The sequence below is a fragment of the Zea mays genome, chromosome 5 (assembly GCF_902167145.1).
Source record: "Zea mays cultivar B73 chromosome 5, Zm-B73-REFERENCE-NAM-5.0, whole genome shotgun sequence".
Classification (NCBI taxonomy): Eukaryota; Viridiplantae; Streptophyta; class Magnoliopsida; order Poales; family Poaceae; genus Zea; species Zea mays.
The window spans coordinates 175,246,484-175,266,925 of NC_050100.1; the positions used below are offsets into that span (position 1 = coordinate 175,246,484).

General features: G+C 44.4%; 1 protein-coding gene and 1 non-coding gene across 2 annotated transcripts; one reads left to right on the top strand and one right to left on the bottom strand.

Annotated features, from left to right (window-relative positions):
• The first annotated feature begins 16,220 nt into the window (after window positions 1-16,220).
• TRNAQ-UUG (transfer RNA glutamine (anticodon UUG)) lies at window positions 16,221-16,292 on the top strand. Its single transcript has one exon. It is a non-coding gene; the product is annotated as a tRNA-Gln (tRNA).
• An 847-nt stretch (window positions 16,293-17,139) lies between these two features.
• On the bottom strand, window positions 17,140-19,830 carry LOC100282296 (uncharacterized). The gene is made up of 5 exons (NM_001366659.1): window positions 19,507-19,830; window positions 18,932-19,035; window positions 18,480-18,850; window positions 17,937-18,241; window positions 17,140-17,700 (listed from the first exon to the last, which is right to left on the bottom strand). Exons 1-5 carry the CDS (start codon window positions 19,750-19,752, stop codon window positions 17,464-17,466), a joined length of 1,263 nt encoding a protein of 420 aa, NP_001353588.1. The 5' UTR covers window positions 19,753-19,830; the 3' UTR covers window positions 17,140-17,463.
• Between the last annotated feature and the right edge of the window lie 612 nt (window positions 19,831-20,442).

A 20,442-nucleotide genomic window follows, 5' to 3' on the forward strand; every position in this document is an offset into this window, starting at 1 on the left:
AAACACAAGTATGTTATAGATCAATCCAAGTTACGCGAATCTAAGACATTTAGCTCACTACGCAACCTGCAAAAAAGTTTTCTCATCCAACGGCTTGGTAAAGATATCGGCTAGCTGGTTCTTGGTGCTAATATGGTACACCTCGATATCTTCCTTTTGCTGGTGATCTCTCAGGAAGTGATGTCGGATGTCTATGTGCTTAGTGCGGCTGTGTTCAACAGGATTGTCCGCCATGTGGATAGCACTCTCATTGTCACATAGGAGTGGGACTTTGCTCACATTGTAGCCAAAGTCCCGGAGGGTTTACCACATCCAAAGTAGTTGCACGCAACACTGTCCTGCGGTAACATACTTGGCCTCAGCGGTGGATAGGGCAACAGATGTTTGTTTCTTTGAACTTCAGGACACCAGGGACCTTCCTAGAAATTGGCACATCCCTGGTGTGCTCTTCCTATCAACCTTGCACCCGGCATAATCGGAGTTTGAGTATCCAATCAAGTCAAAGGTAGACCCTTTTGGATACCAGATTCCGAAGCAAGGCGTAGAAACTAAATATCTAAGAATTCGCTTAACGGCCACAAGGTGACATTCCTTGGGTCGGATTGATATCTAGCACATATGCATACACTTAGCATAATGTCTGGTCTACTAGCACATAAATAAAGCAAGGAACCTATCATAGACCGGTATGCCTTTTGCTCAATGGACTTACCTCCTTTGTTGAGGTCGACATGCCCGTCGGTTCCCATCGGTGTCTTTGCGGGCTTGGCATCCTTCATCCCAAACCTCTTGAGAAGAACTTGAGTGTACTTTGTTTGGGAGAGGAAGGTGCCGTCCTTGAGTTCCTTCACTTGGAACCCAAGGAAGTAGGTTAACTCGCCCATCATCGACATCTCGAACTTTTGTGTCATCACCCTGCTAAACTCCACACAAGACTTTTGATTAGTAGAACCAAATATTATGTCATCGACATAAATTTGGCACACAAAAAGATCACCATCACAAGTCTCAGTAAAAAGAGTGGGATCGGCTTTCCCAACCTTGAAAGTATTAGCAATTAAGAAATCTCTAAGGCATTCATACCATGCCCTTGGGGCTTGCTTAAGTCCATAGAGCGCCTTAGAGAGCTTGAACACATGGTCGGGGTACCTATCATCCTCAAAGCCAGGGGGTTGTTCCACGTATACCTCCTCCTTGATTGGCCCGTTGAGGAAAGCGCTCTTTACGTCCATTTGAAACAACCTAAAGGAGTGGTGAGCGGCATAGGCTAATAAAATTTGAATAGACTCTAGCCTAGCCACAGGAGAAAAAGTCTCCTCGAAATCCAAACCTGCGACTTGGGCATAACCTTTTGCCACAAGTCGAGCCTTGTTTCTTGTCACCACCCCATGCTCGTCTTGCTTGTTGCAGAACACCCACTTGGTTCCCACAATATTTTGCTTTGGACGTGGCACTAGGCTCCAAACTTCATTCCTCTTGAAGTTGTTGAGCTCTTCCTGCATGGCCAACACCCAGTCCAGATCTTGCAAGGCCTCTTCTACCCTGAAAGGCTCAATAGAAGAGACAAACGAGTAATGCTCACAAAAATTAGCTAAACATGAGCGAGTTGTTACTCCCTTGCTTATGTCACCCAGAATCTGATCGACGGGGTGATTTCTTTGGATCATCGCTCGGACTTGAGTTGGAGGGATCCGTGGTGCTTCTTCCTCCATCACTTGTTCTTCCTATGCTCCCCCTTGATCCTGTCCCTCTTCTTGAGGTACTTGTTCACCGTCTTGAGTTGGAGGATGCACCATTGTGGAGGAAGATGGCTGATCTTGCTCTTGTTGTTCCTGTGGTCGCACATCACCTATCTCCATCGTGCGTATTGCGGCCGTCGGAACATCATCTTCATCTATGTCATCAAGATCAACTTGCTCTCTTGGAGATCCATTAGTCTCATCAAATACAACGTCGCTAGAGACTTCAACCAAACCCGATGATTTGTTGAAGACTCTATACGCCTTTGTATTTCAGTCATACCCTAGTAAAAACCCTTCTACTGCCTTGGGAGCAAATTTAGAATGTCTACCTTTCTTCACCAGAATGTAACATTTGCTCCCAAATACACGAAAGTAAGAAACGTTGGGTTTGTTACCGGTAAGAAGTTCATACGAGGTCTTCTTGAGAAGGCGATGTAGGTAGAGCCGGTTTATGGCGTGGCAAGCTGTGTTCACAGCTTCCGACCAAAACCGCTCGGGCGTCTTGAATTCTCCAAGAATCGTTCTCGCCATGTCGATAAGTGTCATGTTCTTCCTCTCTACCACATCGTTTTGCTGTGGTGTGTAGGGAGCGGAGAACTCGTGATTAACGCCTTCTTCCTCAAGATACTCCTCCACTTGCAGATTCTTGAACTCGGACCCGTTGTCGCTTCTTATCTTTTTCACCTTGAGCTCAAATTCGTTTTGAGCCCTCCTTAGAAAGCGCTTTAGGGTCCCTTAGGTTTCTGATTTATCCAGTAAAAAGAACACCCAAGTGAAGCGGGAAAATCATCAACAATTACAAGACCATACTTACTTCCCCCGATGCTAAGGTAGGCAACGGGTCCGAAGAGGTCCATGTGAAGAAGCTCCAGTGGTCTTGATGTTGTCATCACATTCTTGCTGTGATGAGTGCTTCCCACCTGTTTCCCTGTCTGACAAGCTGCACAAGGTCTATCTTTCTCGAAACAAACATTGGTTAGTCCTAACACATGTTCTCCCTTTAGAAGTTTATGAAGGTTCTTCATCCCAACATGTGCTAGACGGCGATGCCATAACCAGCTCATACTAGTCTTAGCTATTAAGCATGCATCTAGATCGGCCTCCTCTTTCGAAAAATCAACTAAGTAGAGTTTGCCGTCTAATACACCCTTAGAAGCTAATGAACCATCACTCCTTCTAAAGACAGATACATCAACATTTGTAAAGAGACAATTGTAACCCATGTGACACAATTGACTTACAAACAGAAGGTTGTAACCAAGCGACTCTACTAGAAACACATTTGATATGGAGTGCTCGTTGGTGATGGCTATCTTTCCCAAACCCTTGACCTTGCCTTGATTCCCATCTGCAAAGATAATCGTATCCTAGGAACCCTTGTTCGTTGTCGATAATCTAGCTTGAGCCCCCGGATGCATAAACCTGCAAGGAATTTAAGCTTGGGTTTTAGGTACCCAACTCTTGTTGGGTCCTACAAGGTTAGTCACAATAGTTTTTGGAACCCATATGCAGGTTTTGTCTCCCTTGCATTTGGATCCCAATTTCCTAGCCACTACTTTTGCATTCTTACATGAAAGAACAAAAGAAGTGTTGCAAGCATGGAAAACAGTAGTAGATTCATTGCACATTTTCCTAGGCACATGATGCACAACATGATTTCTCCTAGGCCTACTTCTACCATGAACAAAAGTAGAACTAGAGGCAAACATAGCATGTGAATTAAAAGCATCATGATCATAACTCCTATTATAATGAGCATGATTAGCAATTTTCCTACATAAATAAAAGCATGGTTCCTTTGAGGACTACTAGCCATAGGGGCCTTCCCTTTCTCCTTGTTGAGAACGGGAGTCCTTTGACTTGTTAAGTTCTTGGCTTCCTTTCGAAAACCAAGCCCATCCTTAATTGAGGGGTGCCTACCAACGGTGTAGGCATCCCTAGCAAATTTTAACTTATCAAAATCACCTTTGCAAGTCTTAAGTTGAGCATTAAGACTTGCCATCTCATCGTTTAATTGAGCAATAGAAATAAGGTGTTTATTACAAACATCAACATCAAAGTCCTTACATCTATTACAAATAACAACATGCTCTACACATGAACTAGCTTTGTTGACTTCCTCTAGCTTAGCATTTAGTTCATCATTTAAACTCTTTAAACTAGAGACTGATTCATGGCAAACAGACAATTCAGAGGATAACATTTCATTTCTCTTAATTTCTAAGGCAAGGGATTTTTGCACACTAACAAATTTGTCATGTTCCTCATATAAAATAAACTCTTGTTTTTCTAACAACCTATCTTTTTCATTTAGAGCATCAATTAATTCATTAATTTTTTCTACTTTAGCTCTATCTAAACCTTTAAATAAACTAGAGTAATCTACTTCATCATCGAAGGATTCTTCATCACTAGATGAAGTGTACTTGGGTGTGTCCCGAACACATACCTTTTTCTCCTTGGCCATAAGACATGTATGGCGTTCGTTGGGGAAGAGTGAAGATTTTTTGAAGGCCGAGGCAGCGAGTCCTTCATCGTCAAAGTCGGAAGAGGAGCAGTCCGAGTCCCATTCCTTTCCAAGGTGCGCCTCACCCTTTGCCTTTCTGTAGTTTTTCTTTTTCTCTCTCTTCCCGCCTTTTTCTTGTTCCTGATCATGATCATTATCGGGACATTGGGCAATAAAGTGACCAGTCTTACCGCATTTGAAACATGAACGCTTTCCCCTTGTTTTATTCTTGTTGGGGTACTCCTTGCGTCCTTTAAGTGCGGTCTTGAAATGCTTGATGATAAGTGCCATTTCATCTTCATTTAGCCCGGCAGCTTCTTGAGAGCACCTAGAGGGGGGGTGAATAGGTGATCATCTAAAATTCAACACTAAATAGCCACAAAACTTAGTTATAGGAGTGTTAGTGCGACTAAGTAGTTGAGAAGCGAGTTCTTGTGGACAAAACAATCACAGAGAGATCAACACAAGACACACGATTTTTATCCCGTGGTTCGGCCAAGTAACACTTGCCTACTTCCACGTTGTGGCGTCCCAATGGACGAGGGTTGCACTCAAGCCCTTTCAAGTGATCCGATGATCAACTTGAATACCACGGTTTTTCCTTTAGATGATTATTCCCGTTTGCGAGGAATCTCCACAAGATTGGAGTCTCTCACCCTTACAATAAAGATCACAGTGAAAGCATGGAGTAAGGCTGGGATGAGCAATGCACACAAGACACAAATTGCAGCACACCCATGCACACAAGAGAAGACTTGAGCTCAAATGACAACACAGGGAGTCCTTGACTTGAATAGATCTCAAATCTCTAACAAAATGAAACGAATGCGCGGGAACAGAGTCTGGATGCTTTAGGATGCTTAGTGAATGCTTGTGTGTCTCCTCCATGCACCTAGGGGTCCCTTTTATAACCCTAAGGCAGCTAGGAGCCGTTGGAGACCAATCAAGGAAGGCCAAACTTGCCTTCTGTCGGGTGGTGCACCGGGCAGTCCGGTGCACCACCAGACAGTCATTGTAGCTGTCCGGTGCGCGATCTCCTTCCTTTTTTGGCGCATCCGACTGTTGCAGCTTCGGGCCCATTAGCGCACCGGACACTGTCCGGTGCCCCCTGTCGACCGTTGGTGCGGGCCACACGTCGCCCGCGGATTGCGCGGCCGACCGTTATGCTGGCGACCGTTGGCTCACCGGATAGTCCGGTGAATTATAGTCGTACGCAGCCAAACTTGTCCCGAGAGCGGCCTTTTCACCGGAGACCATCCTGGCGCACTGGACACTGTCCGGTGCACCACCGGACAGTCCGGTGTGCCAGGCCGAGCTGGACTTTGGCTGCACATAGCCAAGTCTTCTGCAATTCTTTCTTTTCCTGTTTCTAGCACTTAGACAAAATATGTTAGTACTCAAAACAATGTACTAAGTCTAGAAACATACCTCATGTCTTGATTTGCACTTTGGCACATTAGGACTTAAAGAATATGTGTTGGGCACTTAATCACCAAAACATTATAGAAATGGCCCAAGGACACATTTCCCTTTCAATCTCCCCCTTTTTGGTGATTTATGCCAACACATAAAAAAGCAACCAAAATAAGTGCAACATCAATGCAATTGAAGACCAAATTGTTTTTGACTATTATTTGGCATATTTGGATCACTCTTTGCCACCACTTGGTTTGTTTTTGCAAATCAAATTCATTTGCCTATCTCTAATTCAAACTCACTTGTTTGGGCATAAAGAGAGATAATCCAAGAATGAAATTGATCAAGAGCCAAAAACTCCCCCTTTTTCCCATAATCAAAATTCTCCCCCATAAGAGACCAAATTTTGCAATTAGAATATTTTGGCAAATCAAAAGTTCTAACTCTATTGTTTTCAAAATTCACAAGTGGTGGCTGATCCGTTTGCTTTGGCCTTAATTTCTCCCCCTTTGGCATTAAGCAAAAAAACGGGATCATTTTTGGCCCTTTAACCCCATTGCCTCACCAAAAATGTCAATTAAGAGCAAAAAGGCAACTAGAGCATAAGAATGAACTTGGAGGTGAGTACACTAATACCGGAGTGCAGTGGAAGTCTTTGCATGGTCCAAGTTCACCTTTCCCTTTCAATTCACCTTTGAGACTACATCAAGTATACTCAACCACATAGGTTAGTCTCAAAGGGTCAAGTTGTAGCACTTCTCCCCCTAAATATGTGCATCATTCACACATGGACTTGTGAGGTCCGGGGATCCCTTGCACAATTTGAGCATCATAAATAAGCAACAAATTACATAAATGCATAAGTAACATGATCAAAGGCATAGAACACATGTATGCTATAGATCAATCCAAGTTACGCGAATCTAAGAGATTTAGTTCACTACGCAACCTGCAAAAGGTTTTCTCATCCAACGGCTTGGTAAAGATATCGGCTAGCTGGTTCTCGGTGCTAATATGGAACACTTCGATATCTCCCTTTTGCTGGTGGTCTCTCATAAAGTGATGTTGGATGTCTATGTGGTTAGTGCGGCTGTGTTCAACAGGATTATCCACCATACGGATTGCACTCTCATTGTCACATAGGAGTGGGACTTTGCTCAGATTGTAGCCAAAGTCCTGGAGGGTTTGCCTCATCCAAAGTAGTTGCGCGCAACACTGTCCTGCGGCAACATACTCGGCATCAGCGGTAGATAGGGCAACGGAGGTTTGTTTCTTTGAGCTCCAAGACACCAGGGACCTTCCTAGGAATTGGCACGTCCCTAATGTACTCTTCCTATCAACCTTGCATCCGGCATAATCTGAGTCTGAATATCCATAGAAACTAAATATCTAAGAATCCGCTTAACAGCCACAAGGTGACGTTCCCTTGGGTCGGATTGATATCTAGCACACATGCATACGCTAAGCATAATATCCGGTCTACTAGCACATAAATAAAGTAATGACCCTATCATAGACCGGTATGCCTTTTGATCAACGGACTTACCTCCTTTATTGAGGTCAACATGCACGTCGGTTCCCATTGGTGTCTTCAAGGGCTTGGCGTCCTTCATCCCAAACCTCTTGAGCATGTCTTGCGTGTACTTCGTTTGGGAGATGAAGGTGCCGTCTTTGAGCTGCTTCACTTGGAACCCAAGGAAGTAGTTCAACTCGCCCATCATCGACATCTCAAACTTTTGAGTCATCACCCTGCTAAACTCCTCACAATATTTTTGATTAGTAGAACCAAATATTATGTCATCGACATAAATTTGACACACAAAAAAGGTCACCATCACAAGTCTTAGTGAAAAGAGTGGGATCGGCTTTCCCAACCTTGAAAGCATTAGCAATTAAGAAATCTCTAAGGCATACATACCATGCTCTTGGGGCTTGCTTAAGTCCATAGAGCGCCTTAGAGAGCTTAAACACATGGTCGGGGTACCTGTCATCCTCAAAGCCAGGGGGTTGTTCCACGTACACCTCCTCCTTTATTGGCCCGTTGAGGAAAGTGCTCTTCACATCCATTTGAAACAACCTGAAAGAGTGGTGAGCAGCATAGGCTAATAATATTCTAATAGACTCTAGCCTAGCCACAGGAGCAAAAGTCTCCTCGAAATCCAAACCTGTGACTTGGGCATAACCTTTTGCCACAAGTCGAGCCTTGTTTCTTGTCACCACCCCGTGCTCGTATTATTTGTTGCGGAACAGCCACTTGGTTCCCACAACATTTTGCTTTGGACGTGGCACCAGGCTCCAAACTTCATTCCTCTTGAAGTTGTTGAGCTCTTCCTGCATGGCCAACACCTAGTCCGGATCCTGCAAGGCCTCTTCTACCCTGAAAGGCTCAATAGAAGAGACAAACGAGTAATGCTCACAAAAATTATCTAAGCGTGAGCGAGTTGTTACTCCCTTGCTTATGTCACCCAGAATATGATCGACGGGGTGATTTCTTTGGATCGTCGCTCGGACTTGAGTTGGAGGGGCCAGTGGTGCTTCTTCCTCCATAACTTGTTCTTCTTGTGCTCCCCCCTTGATCACGCTCCTCTTCTTGTGGTGCTTGTCCATCATCTTGGGTTGGGGGATGCACCAACGTCGAGGAAGAAGGCTGATCTTGCTCCTGTTGTTCCCGTGGTCACACATCACCAATCGCCATCGTGCGCATTGTGGCCGTCGGAACATCATCTTCATCTATGTCATCAAGATCAACTTGCTCTCTTGGAGAGCCATTAGTCTCATCAAATAAAATGTCGCTAGAAACTTCAACCAACCCCGATGATTTGCTGAAGACTCTATACGCCTTTGTATTTGAGTCATACCCTAGTAAAAACCCTTCTACTGCTTTGGGAGCAAATTTGGAATGTCTACCTTTCTTCACCAAAATGTTGCATTTGCTCCCAAATACACGAAAGTAAGAGACATTGGGTTTGTTACCGGTAAGGAGTTTGTAGGAGGTCTTCTTGAGGAGACGATGCAGATATAGCCGGTTTATGGCGTGGCAGGTTGTGTTCACAGCTTCCGACCAAAACCGCTCAGGTGTCTTGAACTCTCCAAGCATCGTCCTCGCCATGTCGATAAGCGTCCTGTTCTTCCTCTCTACCACACCGTTTTGCTGTGGTGTGTAGGGAGCAGAGAACTCGTGCTTGATGCCTTCCTCCTCAAGATATTCCTCGACTTGTAAATTCTTGAACTCAGACCCGTTGTCGCTTCTTATCTTTTTCACCTTGAGCTCAAATTCGTTTTGAGCCCTCTTTAGAAAGTGCTTGAGGGTCCCTTGGGTTTCAAATTTATCCTGCAAAAAGAACACCCAAGTGAAGCGGGAATAATCATCAACAATTACAAGACCATACTTACTTCTCCCGATGCTAAGGTAGGCGACGGGTCCGAAAAGGTCCATGTGAAGAAGCTCCAATGGTCTTGATGTTGTCATCACATTCTTGTTGTGATGAGTGCTTCCCACCTGTTTCCCTGCCTGACAAGCTGCACAAGGTCTATCTTTCTCGAAACATACATTTGTTAGTCCTAACACATGTTCTCCCTTTAGAAGTTTATGAAGGTTCTTCATCCCAACATGTGCTACACGGCAATGCCACAGCCAGCCCATACTAGTCTTAGCTATTAAGCATGCATCTAGATCGGCCTCCTCTTTCGAAAAATCAACTAAGTAGAGTTTGTCGTCTAATACACTCTTAAAAGCTAATGAACCATCACTCCTTCTAAAGACAGATACATCTATATTGGTAAATAGACAATTATAACCCATGTTACATAATTGACTCACAGACAATAAGTTGTACCCGAGCGATTCAACTAAGAACACATTAGAGATAGAATGCTCGGATGTAATGGCTATCTTTCCCAATCATTTAGCCTTGCCTTGGTTCCCATCTCTAAAGATGATCGAATCCTGGGAATCCTTGTTCTTGATGTAGGAGGTGAACATCTTCTTCTCCCTCGTCATGTGGTTTGTGCATCCGCTGTCGATAATCCAGCTTGAGCCCCCGGATGCATAAACCTGCAAGGCAATTTACACTTGGGTTTTAGGTACCCAACTCTTGTTGGGTCCTACAAGGTTAGTCACAATAGCCTTTGGAACCCAAATACAAGTCTTGTCTCCCTTGCATTTGGATCCCAACTTTCTAGCAACTACTTTTTCATTCTTACATAAGAGCGCAAATGAAGTATTGCAAGTATGGTAAATGGTAGAAGGTTCATTACATACTCTCTTAGGCACATGATGCACAACATGATTTCTCCTAGGCCTACTTCTACCATGCACAAAAGTAGAGCTAGAGGCAAACATAGCATGTGAATCAAAAGCATTATGATCATAACTCCTATGAGCATTCCTAGAATATTTTCTATCATAAATGTAGGCATGACACTTTTGAGAACTACTAGCCATAGGAGCCTTCCCTTTCTCCTTGTTGAGAACGGGAGCCTTTTGGCTTGTTAAGTTCTTGGTTTCCTTTCGAAAACCAAGTCCATCCTTAATAGAGGGGTGTCTACCAATTGTGTAGGCATCCCTAGCAAATTTTAATTTATCAAAATCAATTTTGCAAGTCTTAAGTTGAGCATTAAGACTTGCTACCTCATCATTTAGTTTAGCAATAGAAATAAGGTGTTCATTACATGCATCAACATCAAAGTCCTTACATCTATTACAAATACTAGCATGCTCTACACATGAACTAGATTTATTAGCTTCCTCTAGCTTAGCATTTAAAACATCATTCAAAATCTTTAAACTAGAGACGGATTCATGACAAACAGACAATTCAGAGGATAACATTTCATTTCTCTTATTTTCTAGAGCAAGAGATTTTTGAACACTAACAAATTTATCATGCTCTTCATACAAAATATCCTCTTGCTTTTCTAAAAGTCTATCCTTTTCATTTAGAGCATCAATTAATTCATTAATATTTTCTACTTTAGCTCTATCTAATCCTTTAAATAAACTAGAGTAATCTACTTCATCATCGGAGGAGTCATCATCACTAGAAGTAGAGTACTTAGGGGAATCTCGAACACTTACCTTCTTCTCCTTGGCCATGAGGCAAGTGTGGCGTTCGTTGGGGAAGAGCGAAGACTTGTTGAAGGCTGAGGCTGCCAGTCCTTCATCGTCAGAGTCGGATGAAGAGCAGTCTGAATCCCATTCTTTGCCAAGGTGCGCCTCGCCCTTCGCCTTGTTGTAAACCTTCTTCTTCTCCATCTTCCCATGCTTTTCTTGTTCTTGGTCATTATCATTATCGGGGCATTGTGCTATGAAATGACCAGTCTTACCGCATTTGAAACAGGAGCGCTTTCCCCTTGCTTTGTTCTTGTTGGGGTACTCCTTGCGTCCTTTCAGTGCGGTCTTGAAGCACTTGATGATTAGGGCCATCTCATCTTTGTTTAGCCCGGCAGCCTCAACTTGTGCCACCTTGTTTGGTAGCGCCTCCCTGCTGCTTGTTGCTTTGAGAGCAACGGGTTGAGGCTCGTAGACGGGTAGAGGGCCATTAAGAGCATCATCCACGTATCGCGCTTCCTTTACCATCATACGCCCGCTCACGAATTTTCCGAGTATCTCGGTCGTCATTTTGGTGTACTTGGGATTTTCACGAATAAGGTTTACAAGATGGGGGTCAATTACCGTGAATGACCTTAGCATAAGTTGGACGACGTCGTGGTCCGTCCATCTTGTGCTTCCATAGCTTCTAATTTTGTTGATGAGGGTCTTGAGCCTGTTGTAGGTCTGCGTTGGCTCCTCTCCCCTGATCATCGCAAATCTCTCCAACTCGCCTTCCACCAACTCCATTTTGGTGATCATGGTGGCGTCACTTCCCTCATGAAATATCTTGAGGGTGTCCCAGATTTGCTTGGCATTGTCCAAGCCGCTCACCTTGTTGTATTCATCCCTGCACAAAGATGCTAGCAAAATAGTGGTAGCTTGTGCATTCTTATGAATTTGCTCATTAATAAACACAGGGTTATCCGTATTGTCAAAATGCATTCCATTTTCAACTATCTCCCAAATACTAGGATGGAGAGAAAATAAGTGACTACGCATTTTGTGACTCCAAAAAGAGTAGTCTTCTCCATCAAAGTGTGAAGGTTTACCAAGTGGAATTGATAGCAAATGAGCATTAGAATTGAATGGAATATGAGAATAATCAAATGAATAGTTTTGATTAACCAGTTTCTTTTTAGACGAGTCATCGTTGTCGTCTCTTGGTGAAGAAGAGGAGGCGTCGTTGTCGTAGTAAATGATCTTCTTGATGCGCCTCTTCTTCTTCCTGTCCCTCTTCTTGTGACTCGATCCTGAGTCAGTGGGCTTGTCGTCCCTTGGCTCGTTGAAGAGGGACTCCTTCTCCTTGTCGTTGACCACCATCCCCTTTCCGTTAGGATCCATCTCTTCGGGCGATTAGTCCCTTAGATGAAGAGTATGACTCTGATACCAATTGAGAGCACCTAGAGGGGGGTGAATAGGTGATCCTGTAAAATTCAACACTAAATAGCCACAAAACTTAGTTATAGGAGTGTTAGTGCGACTAAGTAGTTGAGAAGCGAGTTCTTGTGGACAAAACAATCACAGAGTGATCAACACAAGACACGCGATTTTTATCCCATGGTTCGGCCAAGTAACACTTGCCTACTTCCACGTTGTGGCATCGCAATGGACGAGGGTTGCACTCAACCCATTTCAAGTGATCCAATGATCAACTTAAATACCACGGTTTTTCCTTTAGATGATTATTCCAATTTGTGAGGAATCTCCACAAGATTGGAGTCTCTCGCCCTTACAATAAAGATCACAATGAAAGCACGGAGTAAGGTTGGGATGAGCAACGCACACAAGACACAAATCGCAGCACACTCACGCACACAAGAGAAGACTTGAGCTCAAATGACAACACAGGGAGTCCTTGACTCGAATAGAGCTCAAATCTCTAACACAATGAAACGAATGCGCGGGAATAGAGTCTGGATGCTTTAGGATGCTTAGTGAATGCTTGTGTGTCTCCTCCATGCGCCTAGGGGTCCCTTTTATAGCCCCAAGGCAGCTAGGAGCCGTTGGAGACCAATCAAGGAAGGTCAAACTTGCCTTCTGTCGGGTGGTGCACCGGTCAGTCCGGTGCACCACCGGACAATCACTGTAGTTGTCCGGTGCGCGATCTCCTTCCTTTTCTGGCGCATCCGACCGTTGCAGCTTCGGGCCCATTGGCGCACCGGACACTGTCCGGTGCACACCGGACAGTCCGGTGCCCCCTGCCGACCATTGGTGCGGGCCACGCGTCGCCCGCGGATTGCGCGGTCGACCGTTGCGCTGGCGACCGTTGGCTCTCCGGACTGTCCGGTGAATTATAGTCGTACGCCGCCGAACTTGTCCCGAGAGCGGCCTTTTCACCGGAGACCAGCCTGGCGCACCGGACACTGTCCGGTGCACCACCGGACAGTCCGGTGTGCCAGGCCGAGCTGGACTTTGGCTGCACACAGCCAAGTCTTTTGCAATTCTTTCTTTTCCTGTTTCTAACACTTAGAAAAAATATGTTAGTACTCAAAACAATGTACTAAGTCTAGAAACATACCTCATGTCTTGATTTGCACTTTGGCACATTAGGACTTAAAGAATATGTGTTGGGCACTTAATCACCAAAACATTATAGAAATGGCCCAAGGACACATTTCCCTTTCACTTCTACTTGTGCCACCTTGCTTGGTAGCGCCTCCCTACTGCTGGTTGCTTTGAGAGCAACGGGTTGTGGCTCATAGACGGGTAGTAGACCGTTGAGTGCATCGTCCACGTATCGAGCCTCCTTTACCATCATGCGCCCGCTCACGAATTTTCCGAGGATCTCTTCGGGCGTCATTTTGGTGTACCTGGGATTTTCACAAATAAGATTTACAAGATGGGGGTCAATTACAGTAAATGACCTTAGCATGAGTCGGACGACGTCATGGTCCGTCCATCTTGTGCTTCCATAGCTTCGAATCTTGTTGACCAGGGTCTTGAGCCTGTTGTAGGTTTGTGTTGGCTCCTCTCCCCTGATCACTGTGAATCTTCCCAGCTCGCCTTCCACCAACTCCATTGATCATGGTGACATCGTTTCCCTCATGAGATATCTTGAGGGTGTCCCAGATTTGCTTGGCATTGTCCAAGCCACTCACCTTATTGTACTCATCCCTGCAAAGTGAAGCTAACAAGACAGTAGTAGCTTGTGCATTTTTATGAATTTGCTCATTCATGAAAACGGGATTGTCAGTACCTTCAAAATGCATTCCATTTTCAACAATCTCCCAGATACTAGGATGGAGAGAAAATAGATGACTACGCATTTTATGACTCCAGAAAGAGTAGTCTTCTCTATCAAAGTGTGGAGGTTTCCCAAGTGGAATTGATAGCAAATGAGCATTTGAATTAAATGGAATATGGGAGTAATCAAATGAATAGTTTTGATTAATCGTTTTCTTCTTTGAAGAGTCGTCGTCGTCATCGTGTTGTGAAGAAGACGAAGCATCGTTGTCGTAGTAGATGATCTTCTTGATGCGCCTCTTCTTCTTCCCTTCTCTCTTCTTTTGACTCGAGCCTGAGTCAGTAGGCTTGTCGTCTCTTGGCTCGTTGAAGATAGACTCATTTTCCTTGTCGTTGACCACCATCCCCTTTCCCTTAGGTTCCATCTCTTCGGGCGGTTAGTCTCTTAGATGAAGAGTATGACTCTAATACCAATTGAGAGCACCTAGAGGGGGGGTGAATAGGTGATCCTGTAAAATTAAACACTAAATAGCCACAAAACTTAGTTATAGAAGTGTTAGTGCGACTAAGTAGTTTTGAGGCGAGTTCTTGTGGACAAAACAATCACAGAGAAAGCAATCACAAGAGACACGCGATTTTATCCCGTGGTTCGGCCAAGTAACACTTGCCTACTTCCACGTTGTGGCGTCCCAATGGACGAGGGTTGCACTCAACCCCTTTCAAGCGATCCAATGATCAACTTGAATACCACGGCTTTCTTCCTTATAGTCTTTCTCCCGTTTGCGAGGAATCTCCACAAGTTGGAGCCTCTCGCTCTTATAATAAAGATCACAAAGAAAGCACAAGAGTAAGGTTGGAGAGCAACACACACAAATCTGCAGCACACACACGCACACAAGCCAAGACTTGAGCTTGAAACGTAGCACAAAGAGTTCACAACTAGAACGAAGCTCAAATCACTAACACAATCGATCAAGTGCGTGGAGACGGAGTGTGGGAGTCTTAGAATGCTTAGTGAATGCTTGGGTAACTCCTCCATGCGCCTAGGGGTCCCTTTTATAGCCCCAAGGCAGCTAGGAGCCGTTGAAGACCAACTTGGAAGGCTATCCTTGCCTTCTGTCGAGTGGCGCACCGGACAGTCCGGTGCGCGATTGCCTTCCAAATCGGGCACAGACGACCGTTGCAGCTCCAGGCCCGTTGGCGCACCGGACACTGTCCGGTGCCCCCCGCTGACCGTTGGAGCTGCCACGCGTCGCCCGCAGATTTCGCAGCCGACCGTTGGCGCTGGCGACCGTTGGCTCACCAGACAGTCCGGTGCACCACCGGACAGTCCGGTGAATTATAGCCACGTCGCCCCTTTGCTTTTCCCGAGGGCGACGAGTTCGACGCGGGTGACTCACCGGACAGTCCGGTGCACCACCGAACGGTCCGGTGATTTTTAGCCGTACGCCGCCGTCGAGTCCCGAGAGCGGCGAGTTCACGCGGACCAGCCTGCGCAGAGAGCACCGCCGCTGGTTCGTGTTGAGTGATTGGCGCCCTAAAAAGGTGTCAACACTGTGGGATTTTAAAAACGGTAGTATTGAAACTTTCCTACCAAAATCTCACTCATCACCCCCTCAACCAACCACAACTGACGGGCTACCCATTTATGTTATAGTACTATAAACTCTATTAATCTGTACCAGCTTCTACTGCTTATACAATATTTTGTCTTTATTAATTATAGCTGCAGCAGTCTAGCTTTCATATGACTTCTGATTATAAGGTAGAAAACGACTTTTAAATACAAATGATGTGGACTTGTGATAGTCTTTAATTTACACAACAAATTTTAGATGATCTAATTTATCTCCTCTTAGATATTTTGAACGAAGGCTCTCAAAACACCGCCGAATAAGGTTGGAGCTAATTGCAAGGCAGAGGCAGGCCTGTACTTCCGTGGGATAAAAGCGCCTGCGCGTGGCTTTTTGAGACACCTCTACCCAATTACACATACACTTTGTTGATTAATATTGATGATTATTGATCAATGATGATGCGTGTTAATTTGATTAGAGAATAACCCGGATCTTTCAAAGGAATTTGTAACGTGAGGTTTGAATGCCTCTAAAACATTAAGAACACCTTCCTATCTCATAAGTTTCTTCAAAGATATAATTCGGTCTAAACATATGCATCCCCTAGAAAGTATCTCAATCATCAATAAAGGAAACATACCAACTCATGGTGCTCCTTTGTGAGTTGCATTCATTATATTATAAAAAATGAATTAAACACATATGGTTCCATAGTGTAGTGGTTAGCACTCCAGACTTTGAATCTGGCGACCTGGGTTCGAATCCCGGTGGAACCTTATTTTTTTCTTGCTTTTTTCCCCTGCTTTTCAACGGTTCAACTTTGTACCCAGCTACTAAACCCGAGTGCCTATTCCGTCACTCGTTTATACCTCGCATCTATTTTGAGTTCAGAAGAATGTTTAAAGTGAATGTCTACATTTAACATTTGAGCCATTGTTCAACGTCTTCAGGTTTTGATCCTGTACTCCTTTTGTCATTTATGGTTCGGACGTAATTTGTGTGCATGATGCAAACACTCGCAAATTGCAAAGGGGAATCAATTACTAGATTAGCAGGTTAAACAAAAAAAATCCAGAATAGCAGTTGCTCGCGTCGTCTGCTGACAACCGTTACACGTGTATTTATAGCCAGACTGAAACAACTCGTACAGCACATTCAGTATTAAACTTTAGCATCCCTCTAGAGGACCAGTGCTGACTTGAAATGCATTCAGTGATCAGCAGTCACGAGCAAACCAATTGGTAGCCAAACGCCCAAACAGAGGCTTAGCTTCAGCGTTTAGAACCAGTACAGAACTCCTTGCAGCAAGCAAAGCATCAACAGCTGCATCCTTTTCTTGCGCCTCAGCAAGTTGAAGCTCTCGTTTTGTACCTTCTCGATCTTAAACGCACTCGAAAGATAATTTTACCCAGCGGCAGCGGAGAACAGGGACGTGGCGGTGATTGGCCCATCCACCAGCACTAGCGCCTTGCTGCCCCATAAGGGCATGTTATGAGGGCATGTTATTGAGAGATTGTATAGAAGGGGATTGAATCTCCTTCAATCCTCCTTAAACCCCTTCAAACCGAACAAGCCCTGAGTAATCTGTTCAATCTCTAGTGTAATAAAATTTCCCAGATATAAGCTGTTCAATCTATAGAAGTCGTTTCTCCAAGGGTCTCAAATATAACACATGAATGCTATGTTACAAAGTGCCGAATAATTACAATGACATAAACCTGAGGAAACCCGGTCCTCAAGTAACAAGTCCAAAAACTTCAAGGGTTCAAGAGAAACACAGGGGAGCTCATGCATAGCTCTGCAACAAATATCTAAAACTCGACCCTAGGGCACGTGAAATGAAGATCAGGAAAATTTGTCCATCAGATGTTATATGTTACCCCCCTTCAAAAATAACTCGGCAGCCTCCGGATCAACGCCTTGAATCTAAGCCATCTCAGATTGCTGTCAGTCCTCATGGGCTCTTCTTGGCTGATGATCCTCCTCGCCTTGCGCGGAAAAATACATCAAAACAACGAGAACGGCGACCAACAGGACGAGGATGTATACCGCGTTAAGGCCGAGCAGTGTTGGGGAACCACGGCCCACTTTCTTCTTTGTTGTTCTTCCTTCCCTATATCCCTCTAGAAATCGACTGACTTGGGATCCATAGTCACCTTCTATGAAACTCTCTGAACCCTCAACCTAAAAGGAGAAAAAAAAGAACACTTCAATCCGTAGTAAATAGAAAAGCAAGATGCTGATGTCAAGTTTATCTATGGCCTTTGAGCTGTAAGTTGCAAGTGAAAAAAAAATAAATACCAATGTAGCATGTGAGATGCGTCTATGAACTGATACATAACAATGTAGCATGTTGCAACATAAATTTCTTAGTTTTTTCCATATGTGGTCAAACATACAGTAAAAGAAAATCTACTTACCACTTCGTACTCCTCTTTTGTGTCCCAGACAACAATCTTTGGCAGCTGCGAAACCTTCACATCAAAAGTCTCGGTGAACTCCTCCCACTGTTTGACTCCCACATATCCGAACACTAAATCATGGTTTGCATTGGCGGCAGACCTCAACACTTTTATTAGCTGCAGAGAGCTTTCATCTGATTCATCCTCCAAGATTGTAAGAACAACTTTCCTCCCATCATCTTTCAATAGCTTTACTGTCTCTCTATTGATGGGCACAGTTGCAGGCAGTAGGGATTGCCTTATAAAATCTTCCAGAAAAGTTCCTGCATCCAAAACAACTGTTGATATTACCATCGAGCTGGAATAGTTATGCACTGCAATTCATGGTAGGGAAACCACATAAGTATATACGCTGTGTCACTCCAAGTGAATCACACATTTGCATCACTAGAAAACTCAAAGAGTATAGGAAAAAGAGTGGGAATGACAATTGATGGTTAAAGAAATAAAGGAAATTTCCCTCATTACGAACACATAGTCATAGAGAGTGTTGTCCCGTACCTTCAAACGGGCCATAGAATACACTCTGCTCATTATATTTTGGGTTAACAGAAACCAACGCTGGAACCTTGTCAAAATCATACACAACCATCACATCCTCAGAGAAATCCTTTGCTGTTGAAAACCATGCCTTCTTCTTGTACTTCGCTCCATATTCAACAATCAATGACTCATCCATTCCAAACCCAATAAACAATGGAAAATTGATGCCAGCTGCTTGAACAAAGCCGTTAATTGACGAGTCCGACTCAAGGACAGAAACATCAGGTGCAACAAGCTTCTTAAGGTTCTCAACTAGCACATCAGCCTTCCTTGAACCCGTGTACTCCGAGGGCACTCCATGGTCAAAAAACATCAAAGTAGGGAACCCACTGCATCCAGAGAAACACAGAGGTAAGACACCCTTTGCACGAAATGGTAACTGAAATACCCAAGTGAACCAAGTGACTTACTCTACTCCATATTTAGAGCCGAGCTTCTTGTATTTGTCAGCATTTACTTTAGCCACAAGGACGGGCGTGCTCAGTCCAGCTAGCACTGCAGCAGCCTCATCTAACTGCAGAAGACAACCATACGAATGGCCATCAGTTCACTTCAATTTCAACAGAAATGACCACAGGACAAGAACGATAGCAGTCTCCTGCCTCTATGGATTGTATTACCCTGTTCCAATTTATCAGGAAGAAGGGGGTAATAAAGATGAATGCTCTGACGACTCTAATTGGATACGCATCTACTGGGGGTTCAGATGACATTAAAGAATCGATTGCTTATTTAGGGGAAACATAGTTCAATGGTCTGCGTTTCCGGGCTCTAGTCTGCTGTAGTGAATCCCAGAGTCCTACAACACCCAATGTCAGCGTAATGGCCACACCTTGCCGAGACATCCCAAGCTTTGCTATCAGCTCGGAAGATTCGGCTGGCATCGAGAGACTATTTCCATCACTTCACTAAGCTTGGCTAGTGAAGGCGCTTGAGTAGGGACGAGGCAGCGGACAGAGCGGGGGAGGGACGGGGGATCGGTTACCTGCGGGGCGAGGCGCTTGCAGTGGCCGCACCAGGGAGCGTAGAAGTCGACGAAGAGGAATTCGGCTGCGCGCACCGCCGCCTCGAAGTTGCTCTCGTCAAGCTCCAGCACGCTCCCGTCCCGAGGTATCTCGAACTCCGCCGGCTCCCCTCCACCTCCGCCACTGGCGACGCAGCTCTGCGGCCGCAGACCTAAGAGTACGAGGAGGAGGAGAGGAAGCAGCAGCCGACGCAGCGCCATCGCCATGTGTAGGCTCCGCTCCGCTTGATTCGATCTCGCCGCCTCACCTTTTTGAACTCAACTGTCTAGAACACAGTTGACTGTAAGGACGGCAATGGTCGGGTTGGGAATTGGGATAGTATGGAGCAAAAATTCACCTTGATCCTATCTAAACCCATTACTTACGTTCATGGATACAATTCTAAATCTACATCTAAATCCGTCGGGTTTCAGATCACCCACTAATTTTATTGAGTACACTTTTAAACAATAATTTAGCTATAAATAATTAATAATTAAGTAACAATAATAATTAATTTGTTATGTACGGATTTTAAGTCTTCTTATGTTCAACAGCAACCAAGCAACCAAACGTTCAACGAATCATTAGTTAAGTTACTTATTTATAATAATTACTATTATATTCTAATCACTTTTGCATAACACAAAGAACAAACCAAATTTTGGGTTAGGTATAGGTCACCCGTGTATTGAAATAGAAACTCAAACTCACATCTACAAAACTTTAGATTAGGTGTGGGTTTACTTGGTATTCTTAGGTTTCAGATTTACGGGTTAAAATTATCATCCTATAATCGTGTCACAAAGAAGGCGCTTTCGAATGGAGAAGATGCAAGACAAGAAGCGTGTTCTCATAATGCAGAATGAATCTTAGGCCCTGTTCCAATCTCGCGAGATAAACTTTAGCAGCTTTTT

What these genes read in the sequence shown, in the direction of transcription:
- LOC100282296 (NM_001366659.1), bottom strand. Translation starts at nt 19,752, where the DNA reads ATGGCGATGGCGCTGCGTCGGCTGCTGCTTCCTCTCCTCCTCCTCGTA. An exon ending in ATTCTATGGCCCGTTTGAAG is followed by an intron (nt 18,242 to 18,479) that starts GTACGGGACAAC and finishes TTTTGGATGCAG; the next exon opens with GAACTTTTCTGGAAGATTTT. An exon ending in CAAAAGAGGAGTACGAAGTG is followed by an intron (nt 17,701 to 17,936) that starts GTAAGTAGATTT and finishes TTCTCCTTTTAG; the next exon opens with GTTGAGGGTTCAGAGAGTTT.